The 24,488-nt window shown below is 35.3% G+C and overlaps 1 protein-coding gene across 8 annotated transcripts in view; it reads left to right on the top strand.

Moving 5' to 3' along the window:
- The first annotated feature begins 548 nt into the window (after positions 1-548).
- The window catches only part of NPHP3 (nephrocystin 3), a 31,696-nt gene continuing 7,756 nt past the window's right edge, over positions 549-24,488 (top strand). For 2 of the 8 annotated variants that reach the window (XM_023749536.1, XM_023749534.1), the window contains exons 1-19: positions 551-715; positions 1,487-1,637; positions 3,627-3,779; positions 5,083-5,216; positions 5,966-6,126; positions 6,528-6,684; positions 8,973-9,047; positions 10,061-10,234; positions 12,142-12,245; positions 13,213-13,327; positions 13,572-13,715; positions 14,196-14,293; positions 15,557-15,659; positions 16,077-16,159; positions 17,820-17,958; positions 21,099-21,263; positions 22,282-22,376; positions 22,927-23,049; positions 24,281-24,470. In XM_023749536.1, coding sequence (XP_023605304.1) covers positions 659-715; positions 1,487-1,637; positions 3,627-3,779; positions 5,083-5,216; positions 5,966-6,126; positions 6,528-6,684; positions 8,973-9,047; positions 10,061-10,234; positions 12,142-12,245; positions 13,213-13,327; positions 13,572-13,715; positions 14,196-14,293; positions 15,557-15,659; positions 16,077-16,159; positions 17,820-17,958; positions 21,099-21,263; positions 22,282-22,376; positions 22,927-23,049; positions 24,281-24,470 — 2,421 coding nt within the window. In that variant the 5' untranslated portion in view covers positions 551-658. Of the gene's footprint in view, positions 716-1,486; positions 1,638-3,459; positions 3,780-5,082; positions 5,217-5,965; positions 6,127-6,527; positions 6,685-8,972; positions 9,048-10,060; positions 10,235-12,141; positions 12,246-13,212; positions 13,328-13,571; positions 13,716-14,195; positions 14,294-15,556; positions 15,660-16,076; positions 16,160-17,819; positions 17,959-21,098; positions 21,264-22,281; positions 22,377-22,926; positions 23,050-24,280; positions 24,471-24,488 lie in introns of those variants that run through there. The other 6 variants (XM_023749537.1, XR_002827976.1, XM_023749532.1 and 3 more) reach the window with 6 other exon arrangements.

Genomic DNA, 24,488 nt, shown 5'->3' with positions numbered 1-24,488 from the left:
ATGGAGGGAGAAAAGAAGTCTGGACCAACCAGGGTAGAGTGTAGTAAGGGGTGGACAAATGCCACAGTCTCAGCTTCCTCCTGTTACCAGTCCTGATTCCTTATGTAATCCTTTTGACTCCTTTCTCACATGTGTAGGCATTAAAAATATTTTTCTGTATTTATTTAATGCATTCAGTCAGACATTAAGTGAAGGAGGTCTGCAGATAATAAGATGAGTAAGACATGGAGCCAATGAGCACGTGGTCTCTTAGAATTACAGAATATCTTGCAAGTTAAGCTTAGAAATTATACTTTATGTTCTCTTAAAGATCAGGAAACTGAGGTGTAGGATTAAGAGCTGGTACAGTAAAGAAAAAATATTTTCCATTGAAAGTGTAATGTTGAAGTGTCTTCATTTACTATAGTTCAAGCATGTTTGCATTGTTTTATTATGTGTTTGAATAAAATGATAATATGCAGGTCTTGATAACTGGTAAAATTAGTAAGTAAGTAGTTAAAATTCTAAGATATGTAATATGTATGTAAGATAATGTAAAATTTGGGACGAATACTATTTTTTTTAGAAATAACAAGATAAATTATTCCAGGCACTTCAAAAAACTTATCAGAAGATACTTCGGGAAAAGGAGAGTGCTTTAGAAGCCAAATACCAAGCAATGGAAAGGGCAGCTACATTTGAACATGACAGAGATAAAGTTAAAAGGCAATTCAAGGTATTTTTTCCATTTTTATCCTCAAAGTGAAGTGGAGTAAAAACTACATATTTTCAAAGTTCATATAATGCTGCAATGAATACGTAATATAAGTGATGTAGGAGTCATGAAAGTTAGAAGAACTAGAGTAGAACACTTTTGCCATTTTCTGATAAACTTGAGATAGTTTCAAAGAAAAGGTATAAAAGTGAACATTTTAATAAGATTTTGAAAAAATGGAGTGTTTCTCTATTGGGGAAGGCATTTGGAAATGTTTGAGGATGTTTTGTATGGGAGGGCATCTTTTTTAAATATATTTTTATTGATTTTAGAGAGGAAGGGAGAGGAAGAGATAGATAGAAAGATCAACTATGAGAGAATAATTGATCGGCTGCCTCTTGCATGCCCCCCACTAAGGATCAAGCCCACAACCCCAGCATGTGCCCTGACCGGGAATGGAACAGTGACCTCCTGCTTCATAGGCTGATGCTCAACCACTGAGCCATGCCCCATGGGCTGGGAGGGTATTACTATTATTAGCATTTAGTGGAAGTGGGGGGACAGATTTGCTAAATATTAGGCAGAGCACAAGACAGCCCCACACCACAGATGTGCATCTTGCTGGAATTCCAGTGGATTCCAGTTACAAAACAGTGAGATGGAGGTACTCAGATTATTTATCCTACAAAAGAAGAGATCAAGGACCAAATGAGTGAAAGCTTTGTCCTTAAAAGTTGAAGACACAAGGATTTTTATTATAGAAAAAATTTCAAAATTTAAATTCTTTCAAAGATTTTTAGGGAGACCAAAGAAAATGAAATTCAGGACTTACTGAGAGCCAAGCGAGAGTTGGAGAGCAAACTTCAGAGGCTACAAGCGCAGGGGATCCAAGTGTTTGATCCTGGGGAGTCGGATTCAGATGACAACTGTACAGATGTTACTGGTAAATGCATTTCCTATTTATAGTATTTTGAGCTTTCAATATAAGTGTAATGCTATTGTAGAGCCAACTTTGTTTGAATCCTTTTACTTATAAGCGATTGCTGTTATAGAATTGCATTTTCTCTCTGGTTCTCAGCTGTTACAATAGCTCTTTCCCATGAAATCCATGAGTTGGTCAGGGGCTGAGTTTCCTTCTATCTTGTTGCTCTGCCAACTGTAACCCACAGCTTTCCTCTCTAGTCTAAGATAGCTCCTCCAGGTACCACCATCACATCTGCACCTTAGCCAGGGGAAAAGGGAATACATTCCCTTCCTTGAAAGCACAATCTGAAAGCTATACGGATTACTCCCACTCAAATTCCATTGGCCAGAACTATGCCTAGAGTGATTGGAAAGTGTAATCATTAATAGGAGACCCCTGTATCCACCTAAAGTTTGGGGTTCTTATTAAAGGAAGAAGGGGAAATTGGATATTGGCAGACATGTAGTAGTCTGTGTCACATTATTTTTCCCACATACTAGTAATGATGTATTCTTTGCAACTACCAGTTAGAATGTCTGCATAGTATTTCATTGAGTAGTTTTCAATGCAGTGTTGTGAACTATTCAAAAAGTTTTTATTTTATAATTAAATAAAATAGTTTTTTTCTAGAAATAAATAAAAGCCTGGAATCATAGAATGAAAGGGTCCACCATGTTCCAAGAAAATATTAATAAAGTGTGACTGATATTGAAAAAAAAAAGGATTCTATTTTAAATGTGGTGGGGAAGTGCAATCACTCTCCCATTTATTAAAAAAATTAATTATGCTCTTACAAATGTTACATTTTGGAGTGAAGTATAGCAACTAACAATTCCCTTTTAATTTGTATTTTAATACCACTGGAATCTGACCAGCATCCTGGAATTTTTATTACTAACTTTTGAGGGGGGAAAAAATGAAGTGATTATTTTTTTTTTATTGCTTAAAGCATTACAAAGGGTATTACATATGTGTCCTTTTTTTCCCCCCCGCCCTTGACAATACCCCGGCTTCCCCTATGAAGTGATTCTTATTGGCTTAGAGTGACTAAGAAGATTCTTTTATGCCCCCACGTTAATCGTAGTAGTTATTTCAGTATTGACACATGTTAAAATGTACAGTGTTTCAAAACTATTGTATTGTTTTTGTCTTGGAAAGTTAATAAAAAACAAGTTAATATTTCTTACTAGGTCTTTCTTCATGTTTTTACTTAAACATGAAGAAGGAATGTCTGAGGGAATGTGACTGACTCATTTGAGACTCAAAGACCTACAAATAATCATCTCAATTTTGCCAGAGATTTAGCCCAACCTCCAGTTTACTTATGGTTAGTCAAGGATGCCATATAGATATTCTGGCAAATATAATTTACATAAAATATCAGTAAGTTCTTAAGTACCTATTGATTCAAACAGTTTTGTTGCTCTGGGAGATTGGAGGATGTATTCTTTACATCCTTAGCTTACAGCCTAATGAATTACCTACATTAATTACTGCTGTGCTAATAATAGTACTCCTTTGAAATTCTTTCCTTGATACCAAATTTTACATTGATACCTAAACCATATAGTTGAAATGTTTTTTAGAATTTTTACTAGTATGTGGGGGTGTTTTTAACCTCTATCTGTTATTATAATTCCTTTGGTTGTTTTATTCTTTTTTGAATTACATTTATTGTGGTGACATTGGTTACTAATATTACATAGGTTTCAAGTGTACAATTCTATGAGATATCATCTGTGTATTGTATTGTATTCTTAATTTTTTTATCTTTCTCTTTTTAATTCTCTTTGAATTTGAGATGATAACCAGAATTATATTAACCTGCAACTTAGAACTTGCCAGAAGTGGATGACGAAGTACTTTAAAAATCATTAAAGTTTGAATATTGGTTGTATTTATAAATTAACAATCCTGTTGAGAATACTAAGTTTTTGAACATTCAGATACAATCTTGTGCTTTAACAGCTGCTGGAACCCAGTGTGAATATTGGCCTGGTGGAGCCTTGGGAAGTGAACCTTCCATAGGGAGTATGATCCAACTTCAGCAGTCCTTCAGGGGCCCAGAGTTCGCACATAGTTCTATAGATGTGGAAGGACCCTTTGCAAACGTCAACAGAGGTAACACACACATTTGCTAATTACTTTAGCTAATGTAGTGACTGTTTATGTACTATAATCTTATGCTGGGCCAACTACCATCAGCAAAACATGAGATTTGTATACTGGGTGTCTTCCATTGTTAAACCATCATGTTCTGGTGCTGTCACTGACCAAGACTGATGAAGTTACCTATTCACATCAGGATCAGATGGTGCTCCCTGGCCAGGCTGTCCATTCAGGTTCTAATAACTGAACTTCTGAATTCTCAGGTAGTTTAGTTGAGCAGTGAGAGTCTAATGTAGATTAACTGAGAAATAGTCGTTTTCAGTCTTTCCCTCTGCATCTTTGATAAGTGTTGAAGGTGAGAGCAGGTTGCAGAGTAGAATACAAAACCTCAGTTATGTAATATAGTATTCTTAATCAAAAGAATATTTTCATTATTTTTATGTAATTTAGGTCTCCAAAACAGCTCTAAGATCTGTTTAGAATTTTAGTACCCATGAAGATCTGAGATGTTATAAGTAGGTCTGCTCTTATTTCTTAAAACTGTAAAATTATTTATCTACTAGAGGCCAGGCTGAGAGATCCACCAGTGCACAAATCCATGCATCAGGCCTCTAGTATGCATATAAGATCTTTGGTTAATCTTTTCCCACCCTCCCCCCTCCCCACTTCTCTTTGAGATTCATTAGTTTGTTTCATGTTTCAATGCCTGTGCATTGAGCGTCTGCCCCCTGGTGGTCAGTGCGCATCATAGCTACTGGTCAAACGGTTGCTTAGGCAGATAGATAGATAGATAGATAGATAGATAGATAGATAGATAGATAGATAGATAGATTAGCAAAATGAAAATCATTTTTTAAATTATGCCTTTTGTATTAACCAAATATTTCTTAAAATGTTCTCTCACAGTAAATAGCATATGGTTACTTTTCATTTTATACCATTCTTGAACTTCCTTTTTGACTCATATATTTCAAGAATAATAAGTAGGTAAAACCATAGGACAGCCTGGGAATGTGGGCTCTCCTCAAGTAGCAAACTAATTGAACAGCCCATGCGGCACAGTTGCATGATATTTGACCAGAACCACCAGTACCCCAGCAAAGACCACTGGTGACATTGATTGCTTTAAGCCCCAGAATAGAATTTGGCATTGGAGGACTGTTTGCCTTCTAATATGTTATTAAAGAAGCTATGTTAGTATTAACAAGTGAAATTATTATTCTATGATGCCTATTGTGACTTTCTAAAAATCATCTTGTCAAATGTCCTCTGGTGATTTTTTTTTCCATTAACTTAAGAGAAATTTTCTTTTCAGATGACTGGGATATTGCTGTAGCTAGTTTATTACAAGTTACTCCCTTGTTTTCACATTCTCTATGGAGTAACACTGTCAGATGTTACCTCATTTATACAGATGAAACCCAGCCTGAAATGGATCTTTTTCTTAAGGTAAGGACATTTGTAAATTCTCTATTCACTGATTTAAAGTACAAGTTAATATTGTATCCTATTTCTGATTCTACTACATCTAAACCAAGTAGTTTACTACCTGCTAGATTATATGTCTTAAAGAGCAGGAAGCATTTTAGGCTTTTCTTAAGAGAAAATCTTGCTCAGTATTATCAGTATTTTTAAATTAAGGAACTGTGTGCTTTTGAGTGCTTCATTACACATTCTCCACAATGTTTAAAACCCTTGTTGATAGTACCTGCTTTAGTTAATATCTGTCCACCCAATCTTGAATCTGTTTCAGGTTATAACAAAGTTTAATCCTTGTTGTAGTTTTTCATTGCTCAAAGCAGCCATTAGGGGTAATTTAAGGCAGGGGTCGGCAGACTACTGCCTCTGGGCTAAATTTGGCCTTCTGTCTATTTTTGTATGACCCAGAGCTAAGATTGGTTTTTACATTTTTGAATGGTTGAAAAAAATCCAATGAACAATATTTTTTGACATGTGAAAATTATATGAAATTCAAATTTTCTGAGCTAGGAAACAGCCAAGTTATTGAGCTAATATTATTTTTGTTTTATAGAGAAACTTGCCTTTTCTGTTAAAGACTTTTTAATATATTTTTAAAATTTAAATCAGAAAATATCCCACATAACCTGTTCTAAAGCATGTTTTTTAAAAGTAGTATAAAGCTGACTAGATCTTCAGTTAAATAAGTTGTGCTTTTACATGTTTTAATTTGTTTCTAGGACTATTCACCTAAACTTAAAAGAATGTGTGAGACAATGGGATATTTTTTCCATGCTGTATATTTTCCAATAGATGTTGAAAATCAGTACCTCACAGTAAGAAAATGGGAAATTGAGAAGAGTTCATTAGTTATCTTATTCATTCATTTAACTTTACCAAGGTAAACTGAAAATTCTGTAATTTATTATAGGAGTTAAAATAACTTTTTCATTTATTTGCAAAGTCTCATGCACCTGACCCATTATTGGAAGCCATGTGTAACAGTATATTTGAGAGTGTTTTATACTAGATTTAAAAATATTAAAGTTATATATGCTTTAAATTTTAATTTAATGCACAATTAAATTTAATGCACTCTCATTGTCTGATAATAAACATTTTTAACACTAAGCTGGAAGAGAGCTATAAAAACATCCATTTTTGGAAAGCTTCACTTCTTCTGCAACTGGCCTTCTCTGGCCACTTTTTATTGCAGTAAGCCCCCATTATTGACACTTAGGTTGACTGACTCTTTGCTGTCACTGTGCAATATAGTAAAAGAAATACTGATTTCCAATCTAGCCTTTTATTGGAAGACTGTGAAGAAGCTTTTCTGAAAAATCCTGAAGGCAAACCACGATTAATTTATCATCGTTTGGAGGATGGGAAAGTCAGTTCCGACTCTGTCCAGCAATTGATTGACCAAGTTGCCAACCTGAACAAGACCAACAAAGCCAAGGTAAAATTCTTAGGGTTGCTTTTTAAGAACATGCTTGGCAGCGGCAAGTACTAGAGCAAAGGCCATGGCGTAGGAGTGGTCTGGCATTTTGGAGAGAGGAAGGAGGCCAGAGTGGCTGGAGCAGAGGGGGATTAATAGGGAAGATAAGAAGGCACTGATGATGAAGTACCCTGGAGAACATTTTAAGGACCTTGGTTTTTTTCCTTGGAATGAGATGGGAAGCCATTGGAGGACTTAAAGCAACAGCAGGAGAAATTTTATTCTAGAAGAGTCTCTTAGGCTGGTGGGTGGAGAATGCACTGTGGATTGGGGGATTGTGGGAGAGGTCAGAGTTGGAGACATGTTGCAGTCATCCATGTGAGAGGTGCTGGTGGCTTGGACCAGGGTGATGTAGAGGGAGTGATAAGAAATGGCAGGATTCTGGATAAACTTTGACAGTAGGGTCAATAGATTTCCTGACAGATTAATTGCAGACTATGAGAGAGGAAAAAATAGCAATCAATATATGACGAAAAAAATATGACTTGTGAGTGGACAACTCAGATTCTTTTCTGTGCTTTTCTTTTCCCTCTAACCTTTTTTAATTTTCTTTCTTTTTCTCTTTTCATTTTCTATCTACTATTGACCAAGGATTAGTGTAAGAAGGAGCCTTTTCATAGTAACCTTTCCTAAGAGCACTGGGAAAAACAAAAAGTTGATGATGAGTGAAGGAGATTTGATCATCCCTAGATTCATGGTGAGATATACTTTAAAATGGAGATTACAGGCTTTGTATGACTGCACACTGAGTTAACTTGGTAGATGTCTATAATGTTAGGAATACAATAGAAAACAACTCCAGGATTTTAAAAAAGTTTTCAGTTCTCTTTATTTCAGCCAGAAAATAAGATCAAATGTGAATACAAGCATTTTTCTTACATCATGTAGTATTGAAAAGATAGCTTGAGACCAGCATAACATTAAACCAGAGAGCCTAAACCAAAATAAAGTGCTTTTTTATTATAGTTAATCTCCAGATCCATTTCTTTTTTTGTTTGTTTTTATTATCACCTTAATCCACTAGGTCTCATAGAAAAAGATATTAATTCATCTTCCTTATCTCTATTCTATTCTATAAATCTTGCTTTTACAAATTAGTATACTATAAGGATAAGTTTATTTTATGAAAATAGGATAAAATAAGATCTCTTTACCATATTAAAAATGTAAATGTAGGCTAAACTTCCATACCAGTTCACTTGATATGCTTTTTAAAACCAGTGTCTTATTGTAATCTTAACAGACATTATCATTTACTAGAGGCCCGGTGCATGAAATTCATGCACTGAGGGGCGGGGGGGTCCCTCAGCCCAGCCTGCAACAACACCAGTGTCCCTTGCGCCCTGGCCAGCCTCTGACCAAAGGCCCACCCGCCCTCCCTCCCTCCATGGGCCAGGGCGCGCAGGACGCTGGGGCTCGTCGTCTGAGGGCAGATCCAGCCATGCCGCTCAGCCGCTGCTCCCCCCAATGGGGCTGACAGGACCGGACACTCCAGCAGCAGGGCTGAGGGGACTGGGTGCCACCATCTTGTGGCTATGGGTGCTGCCATCTTTGTGACAGAGTGATGGTTAATTTGCATACTACCATTTTATTAGATAGGATTAGTAATACACATATTCTTCACAGATAGGGCATTCTTATTTTATTTTTTTAAGAACGATGAAGGGAGAGAGAGAAATATCAATAAGTTGCCTCCCCCATGTTTTCCTGCCTGGGGTTGAATCCAAAACCTGGGCATGTGCCCTGACCGGGAACCGAACCTGACACCTTTGGGTATATGGGACGATGCTCCAACCAACTGAACCACACCAGCCAGGGCAATACTCAAAAGACCATTTTATATAGCCAAATACCATTTTGCTTTTTTGTTTTGTAGAATTAGCTTTACTGGCATAAAAATTGATTATGATGTATTTTAAAGGATATATATATATATATATATATATATATATATATATATATATAAAGTGGTTATTGCAACATTGTTTTATTACAGCATTGTTCACACTAAATCCCTTTTCAGACCTTGGACAAGTTTAACTTGTCTCAGTTTCCTCTTCTGTGAAATGGAGGTAACCACAGTGTTTCCCTCAGAGGGTTGTTGTGAGGATAAATGAGCTACTAGACAGGGAATGTACTTAGTACAGTTCAGTTCGTGACACATGAGCACTATAAAAATGTTCCCCAACCCCACTTCCTCCTGTTGTTATTGTTTCTTCTTCTTGTTGTTAAACGTCCTTTTTTTCCAGATCATTGATCACACAGGAGATCCTGCAGAAGGTGTATATAAAACTTATAGTTATGTGGAAAAGATTATTAAACAGGTAAATATGCATCTCCTGCAAGATTGCATCTAAAATTTTTAAGACTGTTTTCCATAAATTTGGGTTTTCCAGAGAAAATCACTTGTTTGTTTTCTGAAAACAAGACTCAGAGAGAGTGCCATTGTTTCTGTTGGAAGTTCATCCTGCAGTATCATGTGCTATTACTAGTACCATAAACCTTTACCTCTCATCTGTCTCACAAAGCTATTTGATGCTTCAATACCGTTAAGTGTAAAATGAATTACGAAAGTGCTAGCTAAAAAGTATTTAAGAGAAAATGTTCATTCTATTTAATAGTGAATCTCAGATTCTGTGTGCACCTTGAATTTTTTATATTAGAAAAATCCTTCTCAAATTTTTCCACCATATTATTCCTAATAGCGGGGGTGAAAATACACCTTTAGAGGTCTGGAGCTGAAAGTTTCTATGATATCTCAAGTATTATCTTGAAAATTTATGAGAGTTATATATTCTGCTTAATAGTATACATGTGTTTAATTTTAATATAAAAATCATTTAAAATCATGTATTAGCAAAAATGGTAATAATGATGAAAAGAAAAATAAGCCTTTATCTTTAAGTGAAATGGGCACAAGAGGAAGATATACTATGTTCAGCCTATGGTTGCCCATACTTGCTGAAACCTCCCCCAGAGTACTGGGGACCCTACTTGAGAAGTAAGAGATTAGATTAATTTTAAAAGTGAACTTGCATTACAAGTATGGAGATATGTTGTCAGAGAAAAAATGAGCCCCAAAACATAATAAGACTTCTGGCGATGCATTTTGTATAATATACCTTAGCATAAATAGTGACATTATCAATTTTGATTTTCTCAACAACAATTTTGAACTTATAGTTATAAGTTTATTCTTATAGGTACTATACGAAAGGCCATAGTTTGGGGCTTGCCTTCCTTCGTAGGTGTAGCCCACCTTAGACCTGTGTGCTAATGCTGCTTCAAGGTCTTTACGCGTTTCATTCATTTTCATGTGCTTGCTCTTGGTGTTCAGGACATCCTAGGGTTTGAGAACACAGACCTGGACACTAAGGATTTGGGCAGTGAGGATTCTATTCCAGAAGAAGACGATTTTGGCGATGTTCTGTGGGACATACATGATGAACAAGAGCAAATGGAAACTTTTCAACAGGCTTCAAATTCAGCCCATGAGTTGGGATTTGAGAAAGTAAGTTGGAATATTGTTCCAGCAAAGATCAATCTCCATTTAAAGACTGCATTATGATTGTGTTTTCAGCTAAATATAGTCAAGGTTCATATTTGTGTTAGTGCCTGCCCTCATGGCTTGAGACATGTGCTTAGGTACATATCATATGAAAGATATGTGACCAAAATATACTTATGAACATCAAACATTTTTAATTACAGATTAGGATTTATAAACCACATGTTCATTATGCTTCCATCTGCAATTCATCAGATCAAGATTAGGATATCTAGGAAGTTTGATAAAAATAATAAAGCTATCTATTCTTCCAGTTCTTGGAGAAATCAAAATATCAAGCATTCAGAAAACAAAGCACAGGAGTTACTGTGAATGGCAGGTCATGCCTTAAATATCTAAAAAAACAACTAACAGAATTTGAAGTACTCAAAGAATCTTAAGTCCAAGATAAAAAAATTTGGAGTGCTTTTTGAATTAATGTAAGAACTAATATTTTAAAGAATATTGTACAGTTGCTGTCACTAACAGCTATATTTTTATAATTTGAACTGTGTATATTTATGTCCTAGTTCCACCATTTCCTAACTAGAGGTTTTGGTCAGGTTACTTAGCTCTAAACTTGGACTTTTTTGTCTATAAAATGAGAATAATTAATAGTACCTACCACAGGGTTGTTGGGTAGATTAAACCATATAATGTATGTAAAGCACTTGGCACAGTACCCGGCACATGAGAAATATAAAATTGTTATTTTATGAGAGAGCTATTATTATTGTTATTTTATAAATGAGGAACCTAAGATTCAGATTATGGTTTGCCTAAGAGCACACAGTGGGTAGATTGTAGATCTGGGCTTTGAACCAAAGACTTTTGGCTCCAAATCCTATGCTCTTTCTTCTATTGCAAGAGGTCTTAATTTGGGAACCATGGGTCTATAAATGGGCTTTATTTAGGGCAGTGGACTAAATTGTTAGGATTTGCAATTAAATCAATGGAGCCTTTGCTTCTTCAGAGGTATCATTACTATCAGAATTATTTGAGTTCCTGGAAAATATATTCTGTATTTAGATTTGACAAACAGAAAATTGATTGAGAAACTATACCAGGTAATCATTTATTGTAATTGCTGGAAATTTCTGCTACCCTAAAGCAAGCCACAAACTACTTAGTACAAATTCCTTTAAATCTTTATCAGCTGTCATTTAGAGCATTGGTACAATTAATAAACATTTCAGCCCCCAAGGTAACTTTGGAATCTCCTTAATAGGAACTGAGATATTTTGGTTTTCTGAAGGTGTCCTTTTCAGCTCTGAACCAGTTTTTAGTGTCTGAGGAAAGCCTGGGAAATATGGTTCCTGGACTTTGCCTAGAGCTTACTTAATTTCAGAAAGATCTCAGGTGGCCTGTCCTAACCTGATTCTCTGTAGCAACTGGGAGACTTCAAGTCCTCAGATGAAACCTGCTCTTGTTTGGATCTGTCCTCAGAAGCCCTGGAAACTGAGGTGGTCTCTAGAACAGGTGTTTTGACCAGGAGTTCGAGGATGCCTGTGGTACCCCCATCAAGGCCTTCTGTGGTATTTTCTGGGGTTTAGGTTAGTAGAGTGGCCTCCCTGCAGCATTGTGCAAAACATCTGAATTTTGTAAAACCCCATGGGGATCTTAAGTGTTGTCCCTCCTTCATTATTCATCACAATACTATGTGTAGAAGAAATTGGGGCCCATTTGTTGTTTACTACTTTAGGCATATTTAACAAGTCATAAAAATAAGTAATTATGAGGGTGCTATTGACTAAACGTAGATTCCATTTTCTCATGCGACTTTTTACCAGTGATTTCAGAGGGTGTTGGCTCTATTTACTATTCTAAGAGGCATGTGGTTCCTCACAATTTAAATTCATTTTTGTTTCTAGTATTATGAACGCCTCAATGATCTAGTGGCAGCACCAGCACCAATTCCACCCCTGCTCATATCTGGAGGACCAGGCTCTGGAAAGTCCCTGCTTTTATCAAAGTGGTATGATTCAGTGCAATTAAATTGTTATCATTGTGTCATTTGAATCACCAAATTCATTCAACAAAATGTCTGCCTTCCTGCCTAGTCTGTACTGAACATTAAAAGAGCAAAAAGGAGTGAAATAATAGATTTGTGCCTTGAAGTATACACAATACATATGTTAGAGAGAAGATACAGAATGAGAAGGGAATAGGAAATTGAGCATTTGTGATTATGTAGCTAAATGATGTAGGTCAGAGGTAAAGGAGTGCTTTGTAAGGGAGTGGTCAATATGACATCAAATTAGGTGAATTCTAGAGGGAATGTGCCTCTATTTTCATTTATTGGCTTCATCTTAAAGGTTTCATTGGCATTTTAAATTATGTGAAACAAGACAAAGACCATTTAGAGTGAAATAAGTCATAAAGAATATAAAAATAGACAATAACCTTTAATATGAATGCAAACTAGTTTTTCAAATTATGGACTAAGGTTCATATAAACTAATACATTCTTTTCATTTCATTTCAGTTCATTATATTATTTAAAGATAATTAGTGAAAATATTTTCTTTCATAATTATTTACATTGAAGAGTTAGCACATGTTGGTTCTTTTTTATTGCCTTTTATTTAAAGTTATGTTTGAAAAAATACTGTTTTTGTACTTAGTAAAAGAAACTTCTTTTTTCCTCTACTACCATATTTGAAACTAGAGGGTAATGCTAATTTTACTAATACTTTAAATTCAAATGTATACTATTTTGGCTTACATTAGTTAATATCAACTTGTAATTATAATGAATCTATAAATTTTAATGGTTAATTTAAAAGGATCTAAAACTAGAGTAAAAATGGAAACTTATCATATTTATTCAAAATTGACCATGTGATTGCTGATAAGTAGCATTTGATGCTTCATGCACTGTGAATTCTTTTTTAGTTGATAGTAAAGGAGCTTTATCAGTCTTATAAAAGCTCTTCTTTCAGGATTCAATTACAACAGAAGAATTCCCCTAATACACTAATTCTTTCTCATTTTGTGGGGAGGCCCATGTCAACCAGCTCAGAGTCTTCCTTGATTATTAAACGACTTACTCTAAAGGTATAGTATGCCATCTTTTGGAATTTTCAGAATTTTTATTTAGATTCAGATTTTGTTGGGGCTGAGTACCTGATGATAAACCAATTTTCCGTGATTACCCATTTGTTTTGGTTTTGCATAAGATTAAAAATAATACTCAATACGATTGGTGACTTGGTTTTGGTTCAAAGTGCAGAGATAGACCTATTTCTCACCAGCTGCGATAAAGTACAACTACTTCAGTCTGTGTGCTCTCATCTGGCAGCTGATGCAGCACTCTTGGTCAGTGTCCGCTCTGACCCTGGATCCTGCGAAGCTTCTGGAAGAATTTCCTCGTTGGCTGGAAAAACTCTCTGCACGTCATCAAGGCAGCATCATCATCATTATTGATTCTATAGATCAAGTTCAGGTACTGTTTTCACTTTGTAACCAACTGATATACTCAGAAAGAGACAAAAGTATCAGTAATGACCCTAGCAGGCATTTAATTTATATGTTCCTGAGAAGAAAATATTGACATTGTTTCTTTTATTTCTGCTTAATTTCTGAAGAGGAAGCATGTGGACTTAAAAAAAATACTGTATGCCAGTACCTGCTAATATCTTATTGGGAAAGACCAACCAAATTTTCACAATTAGCAAAAATTGTTCATTTTGACATATTTTTAGGGCTTGGACTTTTCCTTAAGTGTCCAGACTTAAGATCAGCAGCAATAGTCTTTTGCCACCTGTTCTTCTACTATTCTGAGATAAATCTTCCAAAAATAAGATTTTATCCTTAACAGTACTGAGAAACTTAAAGAGAATTATCATTTTACCTGGGGAGCTGTTATGGGTTGTTTTGAAATATTTTGAATTAATAGATTGAATTTTGTTTTTATATTTTTAAGCAAGTTGAAAAACACATGAAATGGCTGATAGATCCCCTGCCAGTGAATGTAAGAGTAATTGTTTCTGTGAATGTAGAAACATGCCCTCCAGCATGGAGGTATGATGCTAACTTCAGTTCTTTCAGATTACATGAAATGTTTTAAGTACAAACAAGGCAAGGTTTTTCATATGTGTTTGTGTTTTTGTATTTTTTATAAAAGTGGCAGTGAGGATGGGGAGAAGTGGACAATACCAGGATAAATATGCAATCAATAAGGATTTGGTGGGAGGTTAAATCTGGGATGTGAGAGAGGAGAAGGCTGGGATGACTCCCAAGTTTCTGACTTGAGAAATTAGTAAGTTGTGGGCCTATGAGCTGAATGAGAAGCACAAAGGACAGGCAGGTTTGTTTTCTAACATGGTTCGTTTGAGTTGCCAATTATAACTTGAGTAGTGATGTCTAGTAGACAAATTTATGGATGAGGAAAATGGGGTTGGGCTGGGCTAAGACACCTGTTATCCTGAAATGCGAGCTCACTTTAACAGCCCTCAAAAAAGGGATGAAGTGGTTGAATTCTATGGGGCAGTATTTCTCAACCTATTTTTGCCCCACATGGAGCCTTTTTACTAATTTTATTCCTAATCACCTCCCTGCCAAGAAATTTAATACCACACATATACTGTACACTGAGTGGCCAGATTATTATGACCACCTGATGTTTGTAGGCAAATTAGCTATAATTTTGCGCTGAAGTTGCTAGAGGGCCAGACCATTATAAATAGGGAAGCAGATTGTTTACCATGACAGTAGGAGTGATTTTTTTCTGAAGATATGGGTAAACAACGCGATTTAACAGCCTTTGAACATGGGATATATATATACGTATATCAGTTTATGCATAGAAACAGATATGTGAATATATTTGTGCCTTATACATCAAAAGAATAAGATATTTTCACACACACACCCCCAACAAACAATTGTCACCACTCCACTGAGAATGCATATTGTAAAGTGAATAAATTTCAATTGGATTACAAATTACCTGTGGGCAAAGACTGTGTCTTGTACTGTTCCTCATAGGTACTAATACCTGTGTTTACGATAGTGTACTTAGAACTAGAAATATTTTACCACTTCACTATCTAATGTCCATGCTGTTTATTTTAGTACAGTTTTTGTTGTGATTAATAGCTGAAAGTAATGATGTTAGAATAAATGAAATAATGTTACTTAATAGGATTAACAAATTAGTTTTGCTTATTTAATAAAGGCAGTATAAAAAATTAATTCCTGTAGTGGATTTTGACTTGTGGGTAGAGTACAGCTTTGGTGGTATTATTAGAAGATAATTTCATTTTCCTTTTCTTTAAATAAAAGGTTGTGGCCTACACTTCATCTTGACCCTTTAAATCCGAAAGATGCAAAATCTATTATAATTGCAGAGTGCCACTCTGTAGAAATTAAATTGAGTAAAGAGCAGGTAAGTGTCTTTAATTGTGCTGCTATCTTTTTCTCTCTATCAGCTTTCCATTAAAACACCTTATATGAGACTTAATATTTAATATTTTCTGTTGTTATAAGGAAAATTGGAGCTTAGTAATTACTGTGTTAAATGCATTTGCTCTTAAACCTATAGCAGATATAGAAGAAGGAATAAAGAAAATTTTGGTCATAGGTTTACTTTACTATATTATATTAAGCAGGTATTTTAACAGCAAAAAAGCATTTGCATGTCGACTTCACCTGTGGTCCACGACCACACGGCAGTGATGCTGCTGGTGAGATGGCAGGAACCGTGTCATTGCTGCAGGGATGTTTGTTGATGGCTCGGTAGTAAAGGCCACTTAATTCCAGGGTGGTTTTGTATTTTTGTTTTGTTTTCTGGTAAACTGTGCAGGAGAAGAAGCTAGAACGACATTGTCGTTCTGCTGCAACCTGCAATGCCCTTTATGTCACCCTTTTCGGCAAAATGATTGCATGGTAAGTGGCGATTCTTTTACATGACCTTCTGCATGTTTTATGTTTGCTGCAGACTGCTTCCTCACCGCATGAAACGGAGAACTGATCACTCTGACAATCTCTTGGGCCACTCAGATTCTGTTTATTCTAACAGTGATACTAACAACCTGTGAGAATGTGACTTGTAACTGAAGATCGATAACCTGTGAATTACCATAACTTGTTGAATATGTTTGTGTAATTTTCATCACACTAACCTTTTCCTTACTGGGGGTTGCCAAAGAAGGCCATCTTTGCCCTCATTTGGGGCCCATCCATGAGTGCTCAAGGTCACCTGCTTAAGACCCCTAGCTCTGGGGAAGTGAGGAGTCAACTGAGGTGTTAAAAATATTACTTCCGGTGCCTTTGACTATCAGTAGGTAGGTATGTGGGTAGGAATTTGTAGCTGTCTCTGTTATCAAATTCTGATAAACATTTTATCTTAAAATAAATTATTCCATTTTACATATCCATCAGTAATTTGCTTTTAGATAAGCATTAGAAAGTTTTATTACTTTGTTTTCTTCAGTACTGCCTCAGACTACTTGTTTGTCCATTCAAAACCAGAGGTAAAAATGATTTTTTTTTTCATTGCAATAGATAGTAATCCTAGCACAATGCATCTAGACACTGAACCTGGTACTCTTGTCTCTTAATTCCACATTCTCATCTTAAGAACCAAATGAAAAAAATCTTCTAAAACTTTCACTTGTCCATGATATTTGCACTGTTCCTTCCTGCTTCCCAGTTGAGCAGTGAATCTGGCCTCTGTGCCTATCAGTAGCTTGAATAAGTATAATTCAAGAGTGCGAGTCACTTTCTATACATTTCACAATTTTTATTGAAATTATCTACTTAAGAGGGATTATGGACCACTTCTTTTTGTTTTGATTTTTTTTCTGTTTAGATATCTTTATATTTAAAAAAGAAACTACTGGTAAATATTGTGTAATAATTTAAAACACCCTCCTCTCCCCCTGGTTTACTGATTTTCTTTAGCCTGATGTTTTTCAAATTCTGGCTTTAAAAATTTTAATTTGCATGGCTAACTAACTAACAATATTTATTTATAATTATTTTCCTGCTTCTAGTATGTAGGTAGCATGCTTCTAGATGATAGGAACCATGTCTTACTCATTCTTATGTTCTATAATACATAGTAATTGTTTGAATTTAATAAGAACCAGCATTTGTTTATTGAATTGAATTAAATGGTACACTAAAATAAATTTGATGACTCCAGCAGCCCCATAAAACTACCATTTTTCTGTATCATGTTTTATTGAATTCCTGTTCTTATCAGTTGCAATATAAAATATAGAGACGACATTGTGGTATTTTTTTGTTTTTGTTTTTTATTGATTTCAGAGAGGAAGGGAAAGAGAGAGAGAGAAAGAAACATCAATGATGAGAGAAAAATCATTGATCAGCTGCCTCCTGCACGCCCCACACTGGGAATTGAGCCTGCAACCCGGGCATATGCCCTGACAGGGAATCGAACCATGACCTCCTGGTTCATAGGTCAACACTCAACCACTGAGCCACGCTTGCTGAGCAAGACCACATTGTTTTTAATCTACCCCCAGTTATTCACAGATGTTGGCAGTCTATAAAAAATTAAATCTATTTTCAATTCCAACAGTGCTGGGAGATCAGGCAATTTAGATAAAATTCTTCATCAGTGTTTCCAGTGTCAAGATACAGTTTCATTATACAGACTTGTTCTGCGATCCATCCAGGAGTCCATGGCGAATGATATGGATAAAGAACTCATGAAACAGGTAAAGTGTAGTAAATTCATCAAAGGAAGATTATTTTGCTTTGTTTGCATTTATATGTGAATTAAATAGCAAATTTTGGTAAATTTGTGCTCAAATACATTTCAAGCATATACAGGAATGTGTGCTTGTGTCCAGAAGTGATATCTTGGGAAATTTGCATTTTCCTGATTGTCAGTGAGATTTTTTTATCTGTTCATGTTCATTAGTTATTCTTGTTTCCTGTATGTGACTTCTTTGTTCAAGTCCTTTAAACATTTTTTAATTGAGTTGTTCGGATCTATGGGCATTCTTAAGTGTTCTGCATGCTGACTACAAATCCTTTGTTAGAGAGTTTTCAAATGTCTTTTTCCTTATCTTTCCTTGTCTTATCTTTTAACTTTATGGTGTCAAAGTTTTATCAACAGTTGCTTTTATGGGTTATCTTCTTTTCAAAATCCTTTGCTATCATAAAAGTGTTCTCATATATATTTTCCCCTTCAGAATATTTGACAGTTTTGTTCTTCATGTGTAAGCCCTTAATTCATGTTGATTTATTTTTGTTTATTTTATGAGGAGGAATCTACTTTTTAATCTTTTATTACTAGTATGTGGCTGTTTTACTAAATAGTACATCTTTTCTACTGATGTAGAATGCTATCTGTTGAGTGTCCAGAATATAGACACGAGTCCATTTCTAAGCTTTTCTTGTTCCAATTTTGCCTATTCCTTGCCAATACCAGTGTCTTACCTATTAGAACTTTAAAGTGAACTTTAACATTTGGTTGGACAAGCTCCCTGTCAATATTACTCTTTATGATTTTGTTGGCTAATTTCCTGTGTGTATTTTTAGAATTGGCTCAGCAAGTGCCGTGGAAACTTATTTTGGAATTCTTTGGAATTGCATTGAATTTAGAGATAGAGTTAAATAAATTATATGTCTTTCCTCTATGGAAAGCTAAATGATTCTTCATTTTTTAGTCATCTTCTTTAATGACTTTCAATAAAGGTCTTACACATCCTTTGTTAAGGTTTGTTTCTAAGGACTCTGTAGTTAAAATAATATTTGTTTTAATTTTTATTAAAGAGTAGTTGGCATACAACAGTATATTAGTTTCTGGTGATTTGACATTTATTTACCTTATGATGTGATCACCACACTAAGTCTAGTAACATTTGTCACCTTGCCAAGTTATTACAATATTATTGACTATAACCCCTGTTAGTCATTCCCGTAGCTTATTTATTTTATAACTGGAAGTTTATACCTTATTCCCCTTCACCGTTTTTTACCCATTGAGGATATAGAAAAAAGGAAAACCTAATGCACTGTTGATAGGATTGTGAATTGGTGCAGCCACTATAGAAAACATTATGGAGATTCCTCAAAAAATTAAAAGTAGAACTACCATACAACCCAACAATTCCAATTCTGGGTATTTATTTGAAGAAAACAAAAACACTATTTATTTGCAGTAGCCAATATATGGAAGCAACTTAGATGTTCATTGATAGATGAATGGATAACGAAGATGTGGTACAGATACACAGGGGAATATTACTCAATAAAAAAGATTGAAATCTTGCTATTTATAACACCATGGATGGAACCAGAGGGTATTATGCTAAGTGAAACGTCAGACAAAGAAATAAATGAAATAACATTTTAAAATTGTTTATTAAATTCAGTTGTTTTAATTTCTGAAAACTTACTTTATATTTAGCAACGTTGTTGAACTCTTATAGTTTGAACCTTGATCCGTTTTTATGTTAATTTCCCAACTTGGGGGCTCCTGGGGTTTTGCCTTTTCATCTTACTTTCTAGCTAATGTTTTCCTCATATATCCCTTCCCTGAGGGGACAGCCCTTGGAAGGTCCTGGTGTTGGCAAGCATTCTAGTTCTACCTCTTTGCCTCCTGGGGCATACAGGCTCACCTTCCATCCCCACTGTGGGTGTGAAAACGCAAGTCCTGAAGTTACTGGGGTGGCTGCCTATCCCTCTCCCACTTTCCCAGGGACAGCACCCCTAGCACTTAGCCCTCTGATTTTCACTTTCCTATCATTTTTGGCACCTGGAGGATTTCCCTTTCTTACCCCGGCTCCACTGTGCTTTCAGAAATATTTTGTTATATGTCATCTGGCAATATCAGGCGTTTGTAGTAGCAGGGCTATTTTCTTCCACCATTTTCCCAGAATTGGGACTTTGTCATTCATTTTAATAATACATTTCCTGCAGTTTTAACTTCCACTACAATTTTTCTATATGTTTCTTATCTTTGGCATGCTATATTTTATATAGACACTATTGTCAACCTTAAAAATAAAGCAGCCAGTTATTTTATTAGCAAAGTGGGGTTATTCAAGAATGGCAGAGAATTGCAATTGGGAACAAGCAAGCTACGGCAAAACCATAGGCAAATCCAGATAATGAAGAAGGGCCTGTTTTTATGAGGTTTTAGAAGGAAATTGGCAAGAGTTGTTTTGAACAAAAGTTCATTGGAGAAGAACAAGAGTTCGAGGTGGTGACAGTTTCTATTGGCTGTAAGGGCTGGAAGGAGTCCTCTTTTTTCCTAAAAGCAGGAGATGAAATTCCCATGTGATTAACGCCCTCCCTTGTTAAAATAATTCTCCTCCTTCTTCCTGCTGGTCATGCAGGCTGCAGTGAGTGACAGGTGCATGAGGTGTTCTCCTTTCAGGGCTGCCTGACACTTTAAATCAGTGGTTCTCAACCTTGGCTGCACATTAGAATCACCTGGGAATCTTTTTTTAAAATCCTGATTTCTGGGCCTCATCCTCCGGAAATTCTGTTTCTTTGTTACTAATGTTGTGGGCCTCACCCCATAACAAATAAACAGAATTTCCGGGAGGATGAGGCCCAGAAATCAGGATTTTAAAAAAAGATTCCCAGGTGATTCTAATGTGCAGCCAAGGTTGAAAACCACTGCTTTAAATGAAATTTCCTTTATTTTCACTCTATCATATTCTTGATTAGTGTATTTTGGGAAGTGTGTTTCATGCTAAAAAATCTGTTTCTTTAGTAAATCATTTGAATTATCAATTTGAATAAGAAATCAATAAGCTTAAAAGAATTGTGGAAATTTTAATGGCAGTTAGTTATGTAAACAAATACTTTATGATCATTGTTATTGTGTTTTTCTACCTAGATTCTCTGCCTCATAAATGTTAGTCATAATGGTGTGAGTGAATCAGAATTGATGGAACTCTATCCAGAGATGTCCTGGGCTGTCTTGACCTCCCTTATTCACAGTTTACACAAAATGTGTTTGTTGACTTACGGTTGTGGCTTGCTCAAGTTTCAGCATCTACAGGTAAATGTTATTTTAATCAGGTTGGGATTTTTTTACTTACAAATGTCAACATATCATTACATGCTGTATTGTGCTATATTATACATTATTTTAAGTGTTTGAATTGTTAGACAAAATTGAAATCTGAAATTTGGTATTATAAATTTTTTTGCAATGATTTTAGCTTAGATGTAAAATTTGGCTAGTATTATTAATTTGACTAATAATATTATGTATAGTATCTTTATGACATGGTTATTACTTTAAAAGTAATTTTGAAAGAGGAAATATATTTTTCCCATTTTGTGATTTATTGAATTGCAGGTATAGTTATATATGTATTAAGAGCTTGGATTCTGAGTGTCTGTTTACAACCACGCTCTTTAGAGCTTAATAGTTATGGAACGATGAGCAAGTTCTTTAAACCTTGGGCAGACTTTTCCAGCATATCATAGGGGTTGTGAAGAGAATTAATTGAGATAGATCTTGGTCCTTATGAGGTGTTAGACATAATGTCTAGCACATAGTAGTAAATGTTTAGGAAAGGGTGACTAATATAATTCTTATCTGCAATGCCATGGTGTGTGTGTGTGTGTGTGGAAATGAAGTCTTTCATTTGGGTATGCTGTATTATATTTGTAGGTGTGAAATGTTTATAACTTCACTGGCTTATCTTTCTCCTTTATTGTTATTCTTTTTAGTACTTCTTAAATCCACATCTTTAAGACTTTTTTTTTATTGAAATAAAATCGACATACAACATTGTATTAGTTTCAGGTATACAACATAATGATTTACATTTCTTAGATTTTAATGTATGTAATTAAATAAAAGTTTGAAATTGCATTTTGAGTTCTTAAAATATTAGTACAGGAATTTTTATTCTCATATCAGTTTATCACATAAATCCATCCTGAATTTTAAAATATTCTAATGCCATTTCTATTATACAACAGTAAGATTGAAATGATTATAAATTCTGTTTTAGAAATTTATAGTACAAAAAATAGACTGCAGTATTTTTTCTTTTTCTCCCTAGGCTTGGGAAACAGTGAGACTGGAGTACATGGAAGATGCCACCATTATTTCTTCTTATAGGCAGAAGCTAATCAACTACTTCACCATGCAGCTAAGGTATTAGAAGTACCCATATTGTACTCCTATAACTTCTGCTACCCCCTTTACCTCTGTGTCCTTATTTCTCTTTCTTAACTTATAACTTAATGTATAACATTTAATTATTACAAAAAAGATTAAATTCTCTCCCTATCTTGTTAATGTCAAAAGGACAAAAGATAATTCCATAAGTCATAACACTACTAGTATACTAAAGATGTAAACTTAAGTAAAATCAATTTAGGATCACTTTATTACTTTTATTTTATTCCAGTTAAATAGTTTAAAGATATGAGTTGTCTGTGTATACCTTTGTGTCCATTTGGGTCCATTGAGGGTTTTTTTAAAATAATTCAATTTTAGGAAAATACCTTTAGAGTTTGTTTGGTGTCCCTGATTACAACTATTTATTTTCTTAGTTAGATTGGTAAAGTTTCTGGTTTTACCAATTAAAGAGTCAGAGACATATGTTAGATACAGTTTTCTTGCTTCAGCATCTGTCTGAAGCTTTTGGAAGCGATGTCATGGCAGGAAGGTACTGTTGAGTATTGTCCCTTCTCTTCTATAGTCAGGACCCAGTGACCTGGAGAAGCGCAGATGAACTCCCATGGCTTTTTCAGCAGCAGGGAAGTAAACAGAGGTTGCACGATTGTCTTCTCAATCTCTTTGTGTCTCAAAACCTTTATAAAAGGTAAGGAACTTATGTGTAGAACATCCTTCCCCAGAAAAATATATTGAAACAGTTGTTCTGCTTAACAAAGAAAAATATAATTTTTAACTTAAAAATTAGTCCAATTTCAGTGCTACCTAAAATATAAAACAGTGTGGGAGGAATTTAAGACAATTTGCAAATTACCATGAGATTTACTTTTTTCCAAGAGAAAAAGTAAAAAGACAGAGTATGGCTGCTTCATAAAATCAGAGCTAGAATGATCTTGAGACAGCTTCATACCCAATCTTGCATTTAAGCAGGTTTGACTCTGAGTCACCTAGAGAGGTGTGGTTTACGATATCTGACTCTCAAGGCCTTCAGAGACCCCAACGTGTATCTGAGCCCTACAGAGAATCTGACTGGTGTTGAGTTTAAAGAAAGGATTACCCTTTAAAAATAAATATATTGTTTTGTCTTTTCTGGGATATTTGAATTTGCCTGTGTCAGAACCACACCTTATGTGCCAAGCTACTGACCTGCTAAGCCTCATGAGGGGATTTTTCTGTCTCACTTAGAAATTTCAACATTTCTCATAACAGCTGCATACTTTTTTTGTTCCTGAGTGAACTCTCAAGTTTCTTTGTTGTACCTTGTAACTTATTTCTTATCTTCATTCCAATTTTTCATGATTCCTTTGAAATCAGTTTCATTCTTTAGTTTACAGCTCTCCTGGTTAATATCATCTACAGATAATTAAGCTTACTTTTATTCAATTCCATGATGAAAATACAAAGTAGATATCCTATGACAGTTTGCCTATGTTTCAGTAGTTTCTTCTGTTCTAGTTTCCATCATTTAAAATAGGGTTTTGGATGAACCCAAATTGATTACATATCGTGAAGTGTCTAAAAGAAATTCTAATAAATTGCTGTTGCTGAGTAACCATAATGATGTTAATGGTAACAATCCACACTATGGAGTGTTTTCTATGTGCCATAATCTCCTCACAGTAACACCTGAGGCTGGTAGTGTCAGTGTCTCCCTCTCTGCAAAAGAGGAAGTTGAGGCATAAGAGGTCAGACATCATGCTCATGATCACGCAGCTGCGAGCAGTGGACTCAGGTGACAGTCTGAGTCCACAGTGTTACCTCACTACACCATACTTGCCTACTAATAAATTGTCCATAACTTGATATGAATTCTGGCGTTTTCACTTGATAATGGCTTTTAAGGTTTGTTTTCCTCTAGTTACTGTTATTTGTTCAAACAGAGGACACTTTGCTGAGTTGCTGAGCTACTGGCAGTTTGTGGGCAAAGACAAAAGCGCGATGGCAGCCGAGTACTTCGATTCCCTGAAGCAGTACGAGAAAAACTGCGAGGGCGAGGAGAACATGATGTGCTTAGCAGATCTCTATGAAACCCTGGGGCGCTTCCTCAAGGACCTGGGCCTGCTGAGTCAGGTAATGTAGCAGGAATCA

Source organism: Myotis lucifugus, unplaced genomic scaffold (assembly GCF_000147115.1).
Source record: "Myotis lucifugus unplaced genomic scaffold, Myoluc2.0 scaffold_8, whole genome shotgun sequence".
NCBI classification, from domain to species: Eukaryota; Metazoa; Chordata; class Mammalia; order Chiroptera; family Vespertilionidae; genus Myotis; species Myotis lucifugus.
The sequence above is the reverse complement of the archived record's forward strand: the minus strand, read 5'-3'. Positions and strand labels throughout refer to the sequence as shown.